This window comes from Serinus canaria, chromosome 1A (genome assembly GCF_022539315.1).
Source record: "Serinus canaria isolate serCan28SL12 chromosome 1A, serCan2020, whole genome shotgun sequence".
In the NCBI taxonomy this organism is placed as follows: domain Eukaryota; kingdom Metazoa; phylum Chordata; class Aves; order Passeriformes; family Fringillidae; genus Serinus; species Serinus canaria.
In genome coordinates, this window is record NC_066314.1 from 65,788,076 (window position 1) to 65,806,248 (window position 18,173).

The window sequence follows — 18,173 nt, forward strand, 5'->3', positions numbered from 1 at the left end:
AAGGATAATAAAAGACTTTTTGCCTTGATTTATTTTTAACAAACTCTGTTCCTGTCCTTTCCTTCTGCAGAGAGGGGTGAAAATTTTTATGAAGAAAAAACTCAAAAAACAAAACCAGAACAACAAACAAACTGGAAACCCAGAAGTGGTAGTTAGGTGTTTACAGGTATATGTCCTTTCTTCTGCATACAGTGTTTTAATTCCAGATGGGAGGAGTAGCACAGGATGAAAACCTTGTACCTTCTCTTGGACTTCAGCTTCAAAGGCATCGTGTCTTGGCATGTTATCAACAATTACAGGGGAAAAAAACAATCTCTCCGTTCTCTCCATACCAATCCTTCAGTAGTGTATTCCTGGTTGTGTGCAGGACAGCAGCAGTTTCCCATCAGACTCAGAGCTCTCCAGAGGTGCCCAGTCCCAGGGGTTGATGGAAACCTGTCAGATCTGTCACATGCATGCAGCAACTCCTGAGACATTTGTAGAAATTTAACAAACCATTACTCAGTCTCTAATTGTGCTGCGGTTTGCACAGAAAAAGCCACTGATGGCATTTCCCCCTGTTCCCCCAGCTGGGTGTATGTGGGTGTTTAAAGGAAAGAGAATTAAATTACACTGGGTCACTGAGTTTGACTTAAAATTCCTGGACTTGACTTTGTCAATTCCATCCAAAGAAACTGGATTAATTTCCTGATCCTGGGAATTTTATGATTGCTTTCAATGGGCACACCAATACCTCCTCTAGCTTGATTTAAATAAATTGCTTCCTTGCAGAGGTGAGATGATATTGTCAGATTATACATAAACAAGAGGAATAAGTTCACTCAGTCAATAACACAGCACCACATTTGTGTTCCAAACTGAAGAGTTACTTGTTTCTATCTAGGATTTTGCAGTGCCTAAAAAAAAGAAGTGAACAGATCTCCATGACTTCTCTGACAGCACAATACTACCTCACATCTTAAAGGCATGGCAGCAGGAGCAAAGGGGCTAAATGTCCTACCAAGGATTCTACAGGAATCAAAATTGGGGGGAGTTGCTTCCCCCACCAAATTATGAGCAACATTGGTGAGAGGGAGAGGAAAAATCACCAAACTGCTTACTGTGATGCCTGACTTCAAGCCTCTGGGTGCTAAGCTCTTCCCACAGCTATTTGCAGCATGACATTCAGCTCTTTAAAAAATAAAAATACAATAAATGGTGTCTTATGTGGTGCTGCAGTCCTGTGCAGGGAATGTGAATGAGGTTTACCAGCCTTCTTCATCTTCCACAGTAAAACATCTTAAATGATAATGTGCCAAAGAGGTACAAATTCTGATACTTGACTTTCAGTGTTCATTTCACCAGCAGTTTGTAGTTTTTAGTTTTTTTTAAGGAAAGGAAATTAAATGGGGAAAAGATTGTCCTATGCTAATTCTCCAGTTAAACTCAGAGGAAACTGCAGCAGATAAGGTTCCCATAGCAATTGGAATAGGTACTGAGCTGCACAGATGAGATCCGATTTCTGCGCTCACTTTTGGTGCCAGTCGTTTATCTCCATCCAGCACAGGGAAAAGCAATTACTTGGAACCAGGAACAAGGGAAAGGAGCCTGTGGCATCTGTGATTCATTTTGATGGCCATTCTCTGGTGTGGTTGGATGTGCCAATATTGCAGCACAGCCATGCACCAGTGCATGTACCTTTGATCACAGCAAAGCTCCTGGGTGCGTCCTGCCACTGGCTTTTCTGGCGGGTTTAACTGTGAATTTTTTGATAGGCATAGAAGCAGGATTTGGCAGGGACCTTTACAGCCCCAGCCTCCACAGGACAGAGTCATCTGGCACTGCACCAAACCTGGCAGCAGAGCAAATTTCCTCCCACCCATTGCCTCACATTTTTGACTACCCTGGCAACAACCAACCTTTAATTCGACACAATCTGCTTCCAATGAACCTATATTACCTATTAAATTTGCTTTATCTTGCCTGAGCTGATCATTATTGCACCTGATTATGTCTTCCTTATCCCCTGAGCAGTCATCCACAGCAAAGTCAAGGAAATGCAATCATTCTCCCACCCTCTTCCCAAAGCTACTCTGCAGCACAGGATCAGGCCCATCAACTCCTTCTATAATTCCTCTACAAAATGCCCCAGCAGTGCAGTTCAATTTGTGGGTGTGCAGTCCTCAGGGTCTCATTTTCCCAGCTGTGCTGCAGCTCTTTTTCTTACCAACTGCTCTGGGACTTTTCCTGCACTCCATGAATTTTCTGAAAGAATTGTCAAATGTTCATCGGTTTCACTCTTGGATGCATTTTCACTGGGCCGTGTAGTTTTGACCAAGAGCAAGTCCCCTTAGATAGTCATTCCTCACCCCCTTTTCCACACTGAGACTGCCTTGAGATCCATCATCAACAACTAGGATTGCATCAAGCACCCTGTCACTCCTTTCCCTTCCAGCGACAGCTGAAGCTGTAACTACTGACAGTGCAGCCTCCTTTTGTCATTGGCTATGTTATGTTCCTGGCTCTCTCTCCCTTTTACAGAGGTGACGTAGAAATGCACTTTCCTTTGTCATCCTCCAGCTTCTTATGTACTTCTGAACCAACTTACTTATTTCCCACGTTAGCACCCCATCATTTCCTGCTTTTGCATCCCTAACTTGGCTCCTTCACACCTTTAATCTCTGCTCTCTCTCACCACCCTCACCACTGTGGTTTCTTTTCCTCCTCTCAATATAAATCCACTTTTTTTTTTCCTTTTTCTTTTTTTTTCCTTTTTTCCTTTTTTTTTTTTTTTTTGCTACAATGTTGTTTTTCTCTTCCCAACTAGTGTCAGTAATGAAGGGCACTTCTGATAAAAGTGTGCTGCAGTCTCCACAGCTGCTGGCAGGAAGAGTTGTCCCCAGGGTGTAAAAGAAATGCTGTTGCCAGTGGGTGCAACCAGCTGGCTGGAAGGAGAGGAATTGCCCTAGATGCTTCCATCACAGACACGAAGGAGAGAAGGGAAAAGAAACCACTTTGGGAAGGAGAGAGCAAATCAGTCTGGGTTATGGAGGAAACATCCCAGGTGCCTTAGAAGTTGGTTTCTCTCTCTGTGATGCTGAGCAGCTCCTGGGCTGGAGGAGACCATCCCTCACGCCTCAGATTGGATGGCCTCACCATGCGCTTCTTCTTTGGCTGCGGCAGATCCTCCGCTGGGGAAATCAGCTGCATCAGCCTCTGCAGAGAGGAAGTTGCTGTTAATTAAGCTGATGAGCAAACTGACAGCCAATAGTGATCCACAACCATTGCTGGGGGCAAAGGCACCTAGACAGCACACATGCCAGCTCCCTTCTCCTCTCCTGCTGAATGGCCGTGAAACTGAGGAGGAAAGCAGGTTCACTTCAGCTGCTCTCAGTGACAATTATTCTGTCTCTGTGCTCAAATCTGGGCTGTGGACTGGTAATCTGATATACAGCACTTCTCACAGACCTGCTACTGTGAGGGAGGATGCCAGCAATTAGCACCACAGACATTTTCTGTAGCAATGGAAAAAACACCATAAAACCTTTCTTTTTCCTATACCAAGTAGCTTCCCATTGATTTTTGTGGGAGCTGTGAGGACTTTCAAATGGGCTGATCATCAGATGCTGGGCATCTCCTGCTATGATCCAAAACAGGGTGGTAGGCAATACCTACCTCAGTGGCATTTCCCAGGTAAAGCAGTCCCTCTGCAGGCTGGTTTCTGCCCCAAAACCATCCTCAGCTCCCCTCTTCCAGTCAGTCAGACTGTGATGGTGAAGGCAGGGGTTGTGCCTGCCCTGAGCTCCCTCTCTCCTGTGCAATACAGGGTGCTACAGTCTGTTCCACACACATTTATACAGTGCTGGGACAGCTTAGAGGAGTTCATTCTTAAAAAACTAAAATATCATTGAGCTCTTCAGCAAAAAGTGCTGGCTCACAGGGACTCTGCAGTGAATTTCTGGTCTTTTTCATCCCATTTTTTAAGTCCCTCTGGTGCCACATGATTTTCTGAGCTCCTGGTTTCCTTTCCCTTTCCATCCTGCAGCTGATGTCCTGCCAGCTGCATGGGACAGCCTATCATTTCCCAGCAGAAACCTGACTTTCACTGTTACTAACTTTTTCCATCACAAGCTCAGGAGAGTGCATGCTCACTCCCATGAAAAGCACATCACAAGCAGAGCAGGCAATTCATCCATGACTCGTAGGATTAATTTCGGCGCTCCCACTCCTTGTGAAGTGCCTGCCAGAATCACAGATTTTGTTAATTTATTCAAAACTATTTGCCCCATGATTTACAAAATTCACCTACATCTGCAGCTGCTCTGCCGGTACTTCATTGTGAGTTTTTAGCCTTTGGAGCTTGAGCTGTCTTAATCAGGGGCATTAGGAAACAACATTTTTGTTTCTTAATCAAGTGTAACGAGAGGTATAAGTTTGTAGCAACGACTGATCATAAATACCAATTGCAAACTTGCTTTCAGTGAATGGTTTGCAATATTCAACGACTGTTCCTGGAAACTTGTGTCAGGAAATTAATTCCCTGCACTTCTGGTGCGTTACTGGAAAAAGAGAACAGGTATATTTTAAGAAATTTTGTTTGAAAAACAGGTGCAACTACCGTAGAAGCTATTTCATGTCTGGCTTTGATTCTGCCCTGGATCAACCCAGGTTTAGCAGCCAATTCCTTCCCCTACACCTAAACTGCATCCTTGGAAATTTCTTCATAGTAATGTAACTGAGGAGTCCCTGGAAATTTCAATTAATATCATGTAAACCAGGAGAAACAGAAAACCCCTCGATGTGAAATGGACCAAATCAATTCCTCAGGTGTGCTCTACAATGAGCATTAACACTATTCCCAGCAGCATTTCAGTCCAAGCGCTTGAAGCACTTTACCCCTGGTGAGAGATATTGCTTGTTTAACAGGCAGGACATGTGGGCAATTACTTCTCTGGCAGCTCCAAGCCCTCATTTACACACCAAAAGCTTCTGAGCTGTAGGGAGTCAGATATGTCAGCCACAGATTCGCCTTCCCTGAGACAATGGAACAAATAAAGACTCCCTGCACCCAGCTCATCCCTGGATGTGTTGGCAGTGCAGAGTCCTCCTCTCCATGAGCCCACAATGTGGCTGTCACGCCTACACCACAGCCACAGGGATGCTCCTGTTCACCTGCTCCCTCTGCCCATCCCACCCTCCAACCAGCTGCAGTGGGGATGGGGAAGGACCTGCAGAGAAATTGTGTAGAAATTTAGATGTACTGTACGTCACTCAGATCTTTCTTCATGGGTCAGGTGAGGTGTCATGTCCATGATTTCATCTCCCTAGATAGAGTTCTTCCTAGGACAAAGAGGTCTACAGTGAAAGAGGACAGGCTCAGGAATGGCACAGTGTAGGCCTTTACAGCACTGTGAGCAGGTCCTCTTTAATAACTATGGATAATTTATTTTTTAAAAAGAACATGGTCCTGACCAGGACTACAAAGGACAAGAAGTAAAGGCAAAACAGATATTGGTTTTGTACTTGCTTTGCATTGGTATCTAGTGCATATATGCTATATATATGTCTATATACTGCATATATGCTATATATATACGTCTATATATTGCATGATCATCGAGCATGACGGTGCAACACCTCTTGGAAGACCAGACATTTGATGATCAGCCTGGGAGCTGTGCTGAGACCCTCCAAGCTCTCCAAATTGCCAACTAGAGCTACAGAGCATTCTGGGGAAAGGTGATTCTCACCAGCCCTTGCCTTCTCAGAGGAGAATGTGCCCTGTACCTCCTCCCTAGGGGCCATCCTGAACCATCTGGGGGAGTAACAGCAACACACCCAGTGACCACTCCCAGTACCTGTTTCAGGGGTCCTTTGGTTTTCAGGAGGATGAAGATGGCATAGAGAGGAATACAGACCATGGAGGAGAGTGCCATCAGCCAGCCTAGCACGTAGCCCCAGGGTGGGTACTCGTAGGAATTGTTGTATTTCAAGGGAGCATACTTGATCAGGGAAAACAGGAAGACACCCTGGGGAGCAGAAAACACAAAGATAAGGAAAGCCAAGGGGCAGCCAAGGCCAGCAGCCTGGCCACCCTGCAAGGACTGGCTGCTCTGCAAGGGTGGCAGTGGATGCTCTGTCTTGCATGAGCCAGCAGGGACCTTGCTGGCTGCAGCAAGCAGAGCCTGGTGCGTGCTGGCTGCACAAAGTTCTCAGAGCCAGGGCCAGGCATCTCGGTGGTGTAAAGCCTTCAGGATTCTGAAGAGTCATAAGCAAAGTTGGCAGCAACTTTGAGGGTCCAGCAACATTGAGACAGCAATTCATTCATATCAAAGACAAGAATTGTTGTTCTGCCTGGCAGAAACACTCTGGAGGAGTCACACAAGCACAGATTTAGCCGTCCTGGGGCTCTCTAGCTACAAAGCTCTCCAACAATTTGGGCTGGTTTGAAAATTTCCCAATCTTCAAGTCCTGCTGAAGCCTGGGGACAAAGGACTAGGAATCTTTTGTCAGTGGTAGCTATAGATCTCATCTGTGTTTCCACTGAGGTCAAAGAAAACAACTCTCAACATCAGATACAAAACCAGAATTTGGCTAAGAAGGCATGTAAAAGTCAGTGGAGCAAGACTTGACATAAATTCAAAACAGGCAAGAACTTGCCTGAATTTGGGTGCACTTTATTTAAACACAGTCACTGAAGTTTTGGAAGAGATTTAGTGACACAGAAAGCAAATGGCTATAGAAAGATACTTCTGAACCATGGGCAGCCCCAGGAACACAGATTGAAGCAAGTACTTCAGAACAGGGTAATTTTCACTGGTCTTCTATTCATAGGTAATTTGACCAAACCTCTCCAGGCTTTGAGGACACATTTCCTTTTGCCTTCACAATAAACAATTGGATTTTCAGGGTCAATTAATTTTCCAGGCAAAACATAAGGCTTTACAAAGGAAATAAATAGCTACCTCAGCTACAGACAAGCTTCTGCTTCTCCAGTTTGAAAAATTTACAGCAGCACCTCGGAGCTAAATCAGCCTTTTCCACTGAGAATTTGGGGACCCAGAGTGATAAGTCATGATGTCATAATTGCACTTACCAAGCACAGACCGGGGGTGAACACCAGCCAGCATATCTTGATCAAGGGCCACGGCCGGAAACCAATCATGTCCTCAATGTTGTCATAGAAACGGTTGGCACCTTGGCCACCAACCAGCACAGAGACAAAGTCATAAATCAGATGGGTTTTGTTTTCTTCAAACACTATTCACATCAGATCCCAAACTTTCTTTATCCTTGGTGTTTACTTCTGGTGAAAACATGGCTATCTTAATAATAGAACAGCAGGGGATGGGGTTTTCTTGCATTGAAATGGCCCATCTGTGGCTAAATAGAGATGGAGGGGTTTAATTTCACTCATAAGTGTCAGAAAGATTGACACTGGAGAAAAGCACAGTCCCTCAGACAGTAGCAGCTGTAAGTGAGAGGATGCAGCCAAGCACTGGTAAAGATTGCACAAGGGAAAGAGGTGACTGCTTTACAGAGCAGCAAGGGAAAGCTCTTGCAGGTCAAGCATATGAGATTGTGTGAGTGCAGAGTGCTAAAAGGAACAAAGAGAGTGGGGAACACCTAACAAAACCTTCTCTTTGTAAATAAACATGCTGGTATAGCAGGGAAGTCATGTCAAGAATCACCACTGAGTTGGGCAGGACCCCCTGTCATCTCAAGAGCCTGTCTTCCACAGAATGTTTTATTATTGACATAAACTCAGAAAACCTGGCAATTAAAACTCTTCTGAAAACCAAACTTTCCATCTGCAAGTGCTGCTGTTCTGTCCAGTGAGAGCTGCCTGGTGGGGTATGATGTCTTCCTCCTCATCTCATTAGTTTCACTTACTGGATTGTTTTGTTCACAGTGTGTGGGACCTACCTAAATCTCATGGTGCCTTGGAATGGGATATACTTCAGCAAAGCACCTAAAAGTCCTGCCACCAGCCAGACTCTAACCACTGACTCTGCCCAACACAAAGTACAAAGAGCAAACTTATGCAATGGCATAGAGGAGGCAACAAAATGCAGATGGATTTCAGCAGACCTTGCAATAAACTCTGGGATGTCTTTAAGTATCAGGAGCCTAATGTTGGCCAGAAAGAGAAGTAAAACGAAGAAAAATCAAAAATTCATTTATAAGGCGCCCTAGCACCTTTCTAACCAAAACTGACCAGACATACCAGACTGCCTCAGGCAAAATAAGACAACAATAGGAGAAAAAAAAGGTGAGGTAGCCTGTCCAGAAAAAGGACTACCAGTTAAGCACCTCTGGGATGAAATAACACTGTATTTGCTTTAATAAAGCTTTGTCTTGGTGTTAAAGGATTCTGCTTTTGGGGATGTTCATCCATCTGTGTAATCATGGTCAGGCCACAGTTCTCAGTTGCAAATGTAATAAGAATTTGCTTCTTTATATCTCAACACCAGAGTGCTGCACTAGGTAAAATATGTGCCTAGAGAACTGGCCACAATTCTGAGTGCTTGGGGTTTGGCGAGTTTTATTTTGGATTGTGGTTTTTATGTCTCAGAATTAAATTATCATATTATGTTTCCTTTAAATATAGTAGTTCTACAAAAGCACATTATGCATGCTCTTTTTTTGCAATTCTATGTATTATATTCTGTATACCATGACTAATGCTTGCAGAAAATCCCTTTTAAACCCAGCTTTTTGAAGTATTTGGGGGGAGGATAATAGTCTTTTGAACACCTCTTGGTGTTGAGTTGGCAAGTTAACAAGTTGCCTCAAGCAAAGGCAACAAGCTGTGGTGTATCAAGGGACATGCATATATATTGTGTGGGAGCCCAGCCTATACCAGAGAACTTCCAAGCTGTAACTATCATGAGGATTCAGATAGCATTTCTGAAAATATATAAGGGATGAAAGGAGTTGGTGTATAAAATTAATTTTGCCAAAAAGCTAAAATCTTCCACAGGGTGGAGGAAAAAAAAAAAAAAAAGAAAAGAGAGCTACAGATCACATGCATTGCAGTTTAGAGTATGAGCACAGCACATTATCTTCCACAGAAACACACCGTCATGTCAGATAAATTAATTCATAATACAACTTCATGGCAGATAAAGTTTCTCTGACAATTTGGATCTAAGATCTAGTCAAAGAGACATATCAATTAAAGAAATACAAAAATGCCAAACAAAAAGAACACACACACATCCATCCATCCATACAACCTTCTTGCAACAAGAAAAAACCCACAACTCATGTTGTTAATCACAATGTGCCTCCACCTGTCCTTGTCCCTTTTCTCTGTAGAACAACCACCAGGTCCTAAATTTCCATGGCCACTGTGGCAGTCAGTGGATGATGTGATGATACACAATGGGGACTGACATGAACATCCTCAGAGAGTATATGAACAGGAGGTTTTACATATTCTACATTTCACAGGCAGATGAAAAAGTAATCAAGCTTAAGAAGTCATCAGTTCAACTACTCAACACTGACTTTTTCAGCAAATTAGAAGCTAGAGGACACATACTGGAGCAATGTGCCCTTCCTTCCCAGCACATCAAAAGGATTAGATAAGGCTCCTGCAGAGAAAACCATAAAAACGTCCCCAAAGAGATTTTTTTGTTGGAGTGAACAAAGATGTTTGCTTTTATCTCCAATATTCCAAGACAAGGAAGAATGGGATGCAGTCACTGGATGGTTAACCATGAATGCTGGTACCACTTCCCTTGTGCTGATCAATCCCATATACCTTCAAAGTGGTTGTGTGCTCCTCTGACAAATCATTTGGCCATGTAAATTTCACACAAACCTAACTAGAGATTGGCTTATATCCTTATCTCTTGTCCTTACAAAGCTCTTCTCATTTTACGCAGCTTATAAAAACAGCAAATGAGACACAAATTAAAAGGGACAAAGATTTAATTCTACTTTTACCATATTCAAAAAACAGAGAGTTTCACAGTTCTGCTAGTTTGGAATCTATTAAAAAATATCTCCCTGTCTTTTCTCCCAAGTTACATTTATTTGCATTCATCTGTATCAAATTCCACCCACAACATTAAAATAGGTGATGACTGTGGCTCCACACTACAGTACCAAGCTTGTATCTGCTCCCCCTCTGTCTCAAACCTGCAGCATCAAGACCTGCACCAAGCCTGTGCAAAGAGCCAGCAATGGAGGTGTGGTGGCACCACAACTGCACATCCTCTGGGTACCAGGCACACAGAGCAGGCCTTTATGGCCCATAAAGAAGCACATAAGCTCATAGTCAGTGCATCTGAGAGCATTCAGGAGACAGAGCAAACCCAACAGGCAAGATCCAGGCAGGAGGAGGCTGCCATGCCATGCTGGTAGCCACACTGCATGTGAGCAACAGAACCAGAGAAAGATTTTTCACTGCACAACATGGGCTTACCCCAGGGCCACCCACAGGTACCCTCTGGCATCAGTTTGCTTTTGCTGTGTAGAGTCCTGATGATTTCAGCCCTGGCTCTCCTGTAGTTATGGAGGCCCTTGCTTTCTCCTGGAACAGCTACTCATAATGTGCATGCTGTGACTGCCTGCAAAATATCCTCTGCAGCACATTTCAGTGGCACCATATTGTGAATCTCAGTATTCAAAGCCCATGACTGCTTACAGAAGGGTTGCCTGTCTCAAAGTGGAAGGAGAGCAGAGAAGAGGCAGGGGGACACCAGAATCCCACCAGTTCTCTCCCTAGGGAACATGATCCACAAATCCAGTGCTGTGTGATCCTTCCACAGGCAGGGAGCAGTGCAGAGGAAATCCTCAGGTCTCTGGCAGAGCAGCTGCCTGGCAGCAGGGGAAAGCTGCCAAGTGGTGGGTGGTTGGCGTATGTGCTGGGAGAGGGGAAACTCAGAACACATATTTGTGTTAGCAGAAATGTTGTAATTCTTCACAGTGTAAGCAAGAGGCACAGCTCTGCCAATTGCAAGGCTGGGGAAAAAAACCTCTGTAATCAGCACTAGTCACTTTTTTCCCCCACTGTAATGCCTCACCTTGGTCCTCTGACTACATTTTGGACCAGAATCATCCCAATGGATGCAAAGCAAAACATCAAGAGGGTAAAATCACACTGTATGGAGTGGCACAAATGAACCTATGGTGGTGAGGAGAAGGGCCATTTCTCTGTCCCCAACTACTCCATCTCCTTTTGAGGCTGCTGGGGCAGCATCACCTCTCCTGTTACTCATTGCCTGCCATTGTTCCTCTCCATGGGTCATCAGAAAAGGCATGTGGCTTGTGTGACTGCAAAAATGGCATTGAACATCAAAGCATAATTTAGTTTAATGAATTAACCTAGAATGGTGATCCCCATCCTGTCACAGATGGATGGGGATCTCCACGTCCCTTTAAATCCCAAAAGAACTGGGCAGAAGGTGACTCAAAATTAAAATCTGGCCAGGGTCTGTTACTGCAAGCTTCCCTTGAAGGACATCTTTCTAAAAAAATCTTTCTTACACATCTGCTTCTCTTGCATTCTCTGGAGCCCAAGACCAAGCATCTGGACTGGTTATGCTTTCAGTAAGAGAGGAGTTTACCCAAACTAGCAATTGGCTCCTGCTACACATAAAGCATTTGGAGAAACTAGTAAGTCTTTCATCAGCAACTGCACTACAGCCAATGCAACCACTATAAAAGCAGAAGCACCAAAAGGAGCACACAGGGACTGACTGCACATAAGACAAAGGTGGCACCAAATGGAATTGGCAGGTGGTAGAATCAGAACAAGGAAAAGAAACTGACTCCTCACACAACACCTGAGAAAGCCATGGAACTCCTTGCTGCAGTATTTTGTGGATGACAAATGGTTAGCCAAGTCAACTGGAAAAAAAATAACACAAGAGAAAGAAATAAATAGATTTCAATTCTGGCACTGGAAATTCCTGGGCAACAAGCTGAGTATTGCACCTGGTTCTAGGAGCCCCAGAAGAAGAAAGCCATGTGGCTCTGGGTCCAGAGAAGGACCATGAAAACTAAGAGAGGACTGAAGCACCTGTCCTGTGAAGAGACAGACGTTTGGGCTGTCCAGCCTGGAAAAAAGAAAGCTCCAGGAAGACCTTGTTGCAGTCTTTTAATATATAAAGGGGGCCTGTAGTGACATGACAAGGGCTAGCAGTTGTAAATTGAAAGAAGAGAGGTTTAGAGCGGATCCAAGGCAGAAATTTTTGACTCAGAAGATCCTGAGACAGTGGAACTGATTGCTCAGAGAGGCTGTGAATACATTACAATTGCAAATGTTCAAGGCCAGGTTGGACAGGGTTTTGAGCAACCTGGTCAAGTGGAAAGTGGCCAAGAGGGTGGACTAGATGACCTTTAAAGGTTTCTTCCAAACCAATCCATTCCATGGTTCTATTATAAGTTGTGAAAACCTGGAAGAACATTCACAGAAAGTACCACTCCTAATTTTTTTCTATTGTGTTCCTTCATGAGCATCCACTCCTGACCATTGAGACCCAACATGATGCTATGTTTGCAATCTTTCCCTGAGGTTATGATGGCAATGCTGCTTGAAGTACTTGGGACCAGTAGATGTGACTGTGGGATGCTGAGGTCTGGTCTAAGCTGTCATCTACTACAGCTATGAGGCTTACAGGTATGAAGCTCATGTAGTTCCGTGAAGCAAAGAGAGGGAGCAGCTTCTCTGTATCACACACAAGATGCTTTGCCCAAAAATCATCAGCCTTGACACAAGCTTCAGGGAGAAGAACCAAAGCCTTTGTAGTCAGGAAGAGATCTCTCATAGGATATCAGAAGAGACTTACTGCAAAGACTAACATGCAGTTGCTTTCTTCCTGATACTTCGTGAAGCTCAGTTTTATCCCACTCCTGAATAGTTTAGTTACAGACTTCACTGAGAGCCAAAGCAGTCCCTCCTATTTATTTTTGGCCATCACAGTCTGGGTAAATAGGAAGCAGGAATCATCACAGAAGTAACACATAGCGAGTTTGCATCCCAGAATTTTGTGTTAAATTAACTGGCAGGACTAAACTAAATGCACAATGTAAGCAGACAGGGACAGACACCAAACAACAGCAGTCACTCCTCTATAGCTGATTTTCTAATTCAAAGGGCAGATGGGAAAAACAGCAAGGTAGTTCAATACGAGGCACCTACAGAGAAGGAACAAACATTCCTAAACTAAATGTGGAGCAATTAAGAAATGTTGCAAGGAAACACAGTGAAAACTAGACAAGAAAGAACATAATTACAGCATTTTTTTTACCTCCTGAGGATTTTTTCTGTTGACTCTCACTTCTCAACCCCCCATTCTTGCCTTGATAAAGAGCAAGACAGGTTTTGTCCTCCACTTACCATACACCCATCCTATGCAGACGACTTCAAAAATAGCCAGGAAGAGCAGGCATGTGCCACTGGCAGCATAGTAGTCAAAGAGCTGGAAGATGTACATGCCACCCTGTTGAAGAGGTAGAGAAAAAAGAGCCATTGCAAGACTGTTCCATGTCAGGGAAAAGTGAGTGGGGCAAGCAAAAGAATAGCAGCAGAAACACTCAACCTAGAGCAGGTGGGAGAAGAGCCTGCTCTTGGGGCTGCCCTCACTCTGTTCCAAAAACACAGTCAAGCCTGGTGGCAGGAGAGTTTTTCATGCCCATTTTATGATACTGCTGGGCTAGGCTGCCTTCTATGTGCATAAGAGCAGGAGCTGGTTTTTTTGGCTGTTTTAAAACAGTTAGGAAGTTTCCAGAATCATTTTTTGAAATACCATGTAGCAGTGCAGAACTTTGTACCCAAAAGATTGTGATCTTGAGCAAGGACATTCAAGATACCTTGTTTCACCTTCATCCAACCTTACATACCGCACAAGTTCCAAGCTCTGCAATGGCAGAGGCATGTGGCTTTCCTGCTGCTTCTGACTTCGAGCTGAGCCCTGCAGAGTTGCCATCAGCTACCTGTACAGGCCTATGGATGATTTTCATGTGATTTCTCCCAGACAAAGCCTCTCCACATTAAGCAGATCCTTCCAAATAATGCTGAAGGACTCTAGACACAGTGTCACTCAAATTGACAGGTAGGTGTTGCCTTCAGCAGGTCCTTAGCCAGGATCCTGCTGGAGGGTCATTCATCCATGCCTCAGGGGTTTAACAGGAATTAGCTGTCACTTCAGAGCTCATGGAGGCAGCACAATAGTGCTAAGACCCCCATGCAAGTTTGTGGTACACATAGAGCACAGCACCAAGCAGGAAGAGGTGCAGCTGTTAGATGCAGAGCAGTGCAAACACCATGTGCATGGCATCACACCAGCACAGCTCTGCTCCTGCTGGTCGCAGGATCACAGGCTTCCCACAGGCTCCAGCAGGGTTATGGCACAGCCATTACCCCCAGGCTCCTCTCTTGCTTCTCTGCTTAGTGTGGAAAGCAGCCAGCAAATGATCACTGCCCTCAGAAGAGCTTGTTTTCAAACAGCTCGGCTTGTTTTAGCTCCCAGGTCTGGTATTTGCACAAAGCCTGTGTCAGGCAGCCTCTCTGGGCTGAGGGAGCAGGATCCCTGGAAGGCTCAGTGACACAGTGAGTGCACCAGTGTCACACAGGGTCACTGGAGCACCAGCTGTGAGAGACACCAGCTAATGGATTAGAAATGAGAGACAATTAACAGCATTGAAGACAAGCTTGCTGTCTCTGCCCAGACCTCCAGAACTGTGTAGCAGGGGCATTGGTGCTCAGCTGTACAGCCCTTGCTCCTTGCTCCTGTACTCTTTGCTCACCTCAGTGACCAGCAATAAGCCCAGCAAGTAGCATATGACAGCAATGGCCAGGATCAGCAGCTCCCGACGCCCCTTCTTCCGAAACACTCCTGGGAACATGTCAATAATAGCTGTCACCATGCTTTCCACACAGACAAACTGCAGAAGAAAACAGGTCAGAGAAATCAGCATCTCTCCTTCCCCAGGCACGTACTTCCCCTCACTGTCCTTTTTGTCCTCCCACCGGCCAAATCCTTATTTTTTCATTTTTTTCTTTTAATCTGTCTTGCTTCCACCAAAAGCCAGCAGAAACAGAGAAAAAAGGCCTGATTATCCAGGCACAAGGGCTGGGGTATAACAGAGCAGAGCCTGAGCAAAACACCTGCCTGGTGCACATGCAGGACACCCTCTGCTCCCCTCATGCCAGCAGGAGAGTTTCACATTGCACTCTGCAGAGTTTTTTCCTGGTATAACAGGGAGATGGGATGTAAGACATGTGCACACCAGTGAGAAGAGGACACAGGGATTGCTTTGGCGAGATGCAGCTGAGAGAAAACAGCACAATTCCCCATCCCAGGCACTGTCCTGCTCTGTGCCCTGCCTCACTCTGCAGGGTGCACAGTTTTGAAGGGATGTAGCTGGGCCATCCTCACATACACACAAGGAGAAGATGCCAGCAGAGATGCCAGCCTACACAACCACTGGCCTGCCATTGGCCCTGGCTCTGAGCTCCCACAGTGTGAAAGTGCTGCATAAAATGTAAAGAACCTATTTAAGGTACCAGCAAAGCAAAGGCCCACCTTATCCTTTCCAATAGCCATGGGGAATGCTCAGGGTGGGTACAGGCACCTGCATGTTAGATGAGGAGGGAGGTTTGTTGTACCTGGCTGTCCAGTCCCAAGAAGATCAGCATAAGGAAGAAGAGGCAGGACCAGAGCTGAGACACAGGCATCATTGTTACTGCTGTTGGATATGCTATGAAAGCCAGGCCAGGACCTGCCAACAGATCACAGGATGACCATGTGTGCTCCTGTTGCCACAGCTCCTTGACCACCCACGGCTGAAAGCTGTGTTGAGAAGCACTGGTCCTGCAGACCTCTCTGCAGACACCCACAGTAATAGAGGATGTAGAGAACATCCTGGATTTCACCTTAGAAGAGTGCCCTCCCCTTCAGGCTGTTTGTTTTCCCTTGGCTCTGAAGTCTCCCAGAAAAACTTACCTGATTCAGCCACTTCTGAAATAGGCACACCCTGCTCTCGAGCCATGAAGCCCAGCACAGAGAAAATGGCAAAGCCAGCAACAAAGCTGGTGGCACTGTTCAGGGAGCAGAGCATGATGCAGTCCCTGCAGGAAGGAGACCAGAGAAAAACTGAGGTTTCCTGCTGAAAAATGGATCCACTTCCCTAGCTGGACAGCACTACAAGAAACTGCAATATTGTTCTAGAACCCCTCAGAGCAGAGCCAAGAGTTCAAGAGTTACAGGACTACACATGGCACAGTGGAGGAATGGGGCACAACCACACAGCACATAACAATAATAAGAACAACAAGAGTCCAGAGAATAGGAAAAACAACACAGAAAATGAGGAAAGCCAAAAATTAGAAGAGGAAAGAGGTTGCAAAAGGCAACATAGTCAAGAAAGATGAGTATCTGAAAGCACGAAGACATACAGGTTCAGCAGGTCTAGTAAAATGAGGGTAATAGGACAATAAAAATCCTCACTGACAAGGGCAGTGTCTACACTGTCTTTATTAGCTGTGCTCAGATGGAGGCTGGGATGTGCTATGCTACTTGTCCTGAAACTTCTGAGCTCATGGTTCTTGTGAAAATTGGGCACCACTGTGAGCTGGCAGGGCTGGAAGCCCCTGGATCCTGCAGTAGCAACTGCCAGAGCTGACCCACAGCACCAGCTGCTATGGGGAAGGCACTGTGGACATATTTGGGACACCCAGAGGTAAGCTGCCAGCACAAGGCACCTTAGGAACTAGAGGAAGGTGTCAGCACACCATTTCATTGGTGACTGAAATATTTTGGCAGAGGCAGGAGAAAGTATTAACTGCCCAACCAACAGCCATGGCAGCACCTATTGGAGAACAGAAGACCTGATTGTTGTCTCCCAAGCACAATTCCATTTTACAATCTGTGCTGGAGCAATATGTGAAAGCTCAGCAAAGTCCCTGCTTCTCAGGGCTCTGTAGAGGGTGTCAAAAATGGTCCAGATTGCTCCACTGAGCTCCATGTCAGGCCATGGATAAAATAGATCTGTAATCCAAGGGCAAGGAGAAGGCCAGACAGACTTGATTAACCTCCTTGATAGGACCAAAAGGCCACTGGCAGTACATTACTCTGATGATAGTAAAGCACTGGAGACAGGAGGCCCCCATCATCTTTGTACCACCTCCCCTGCCTAGCAAGTGATGGCAGAGCTGGCCATGTCACTCCTGCCCACTCACCCTGTCAAAATAGAGTGTGCTGTCTACACAGTGGCTGGAGACACTCTCCATTTTCATTCCTCCCCCTCTTCCAGTCTCTCATTTCCACACTGACTCATGCAGGAGAGCACTATTAAAGCCGTTTTCTGGACTCCTCTCTTCCCTCAGCCATTCTCCATCCCTGTGCTGAGTCCTCTGCAGCTTCTGCACTCTGAGCAGCTTGTCAGTCACAGCAGCACAACCCAAGGTCTCCCCCAGGACAGAGCCTGCCTCTGAAGCAGCTCTGTGCTATCTGAGAAAATTTCCAGAAGGAAATGGGGAGTGCAGGCTTTTCCTACCTGTAACAGTTATTGGTGTATTTGTTGTAGCTGCCCAGAGCTGTCAGGCACCCCTCACAGATGGCATAAGAGAAGAGGATTTGAGTGCCTGCATCCATCCAGACCTGGAACAGAGAAGGTCAGTGGTCTCCAGACGTAGCAATAAAATAAACAAATGGCTGTGCCCTGTCAACAATAACTCCTTCAGTCATGGAGAACAAACCCTGTGAGACAGAAAGGGGATCTACAGTGAACAGAGAATCTGGGATACCTATCAGGAAAAACTGAGCTATAGAACTGGAAGCCCTTTAGAAAAAAGCTCTAGAGGAGACCATATTTTCACATCCCATTTAAGGTGACACCATATCTCCACCCCACACCTTTGCATTCAAGGTAGAGATGGCATCCCTGATAGCATGGCTCCTTCTGAAGCTCTCACTACAGATGTCTGTGGTCCATATATGGCCCAGATGATTAATCTCCTTGCAGAGCCACTGGTGAGTCACTCCAAATGACAGTGTGATCAACAATCTGTGTACTCCCTTCCCTGCTCCCAGACCTAGTTTTCCACCTCTCTGAGGCCACAGTGCACAGTGAAGGGCAGAAAATTGCTGAGATGAGAGATTTCAGGCCAGTAGGGTGTCACACACCCAGGTTTCCCTTTGCTCTGGCATTCCATGGGAAAAGTTGAGTCGGGCTTC

At 45.4% G+C, this 18,173-nt stretch overlaps 1 protein-coding gene across 2 annotated transcripts in view; it reads right to left on the reverse strand.

Moving 5' to 3' along the window:
- Positions 1-8: 8 nt before the first annotated feature.
- Positions 9-18,173, reverse strand: part of LOC103820451 (sodium- and chloride-dependent betaine transporter) — a 38,495-nt gene continuing 20,330 nt past the window's right edge. For both annotated transcript variants that reach the window (XM_018919762.3, XM_018919761.3), the window contains exons 8-15: positions 17,494-17,597; positions 15,942-16,066; positions 15,605-15,717; positions 14,743-14,880; positions 13,334-13,436; positions 7,076-7,176; positions 5,838-6,008; positions 9-3,195 (exon numbers count right to left, since the gene is read on the reverse strand). In XM_018919762.3, coding sequence (XP_018775307.3) covers positions 3,049-3,195; positions 5,838-6,008; positions 7,076-7,176; positions 13,334-13,436; positions 14,743-14,880; positions 15,605-15,717; positions 15,942-16,066; positions 17,494-17,597 — 1,002 coding nt within the window. In that variant the 3' untranslated portion in view covers positions 9-3,048. The remainder of the gene's footprint in view (positions 3,196-5,837; positions 6,009-7,075; positions 7,177-13,333; positions 13,437-14,742; positions 14,881-15,604; positions 15,718-15,941; positions 16,067-17,493; positions 17,598-18,173) is intronic.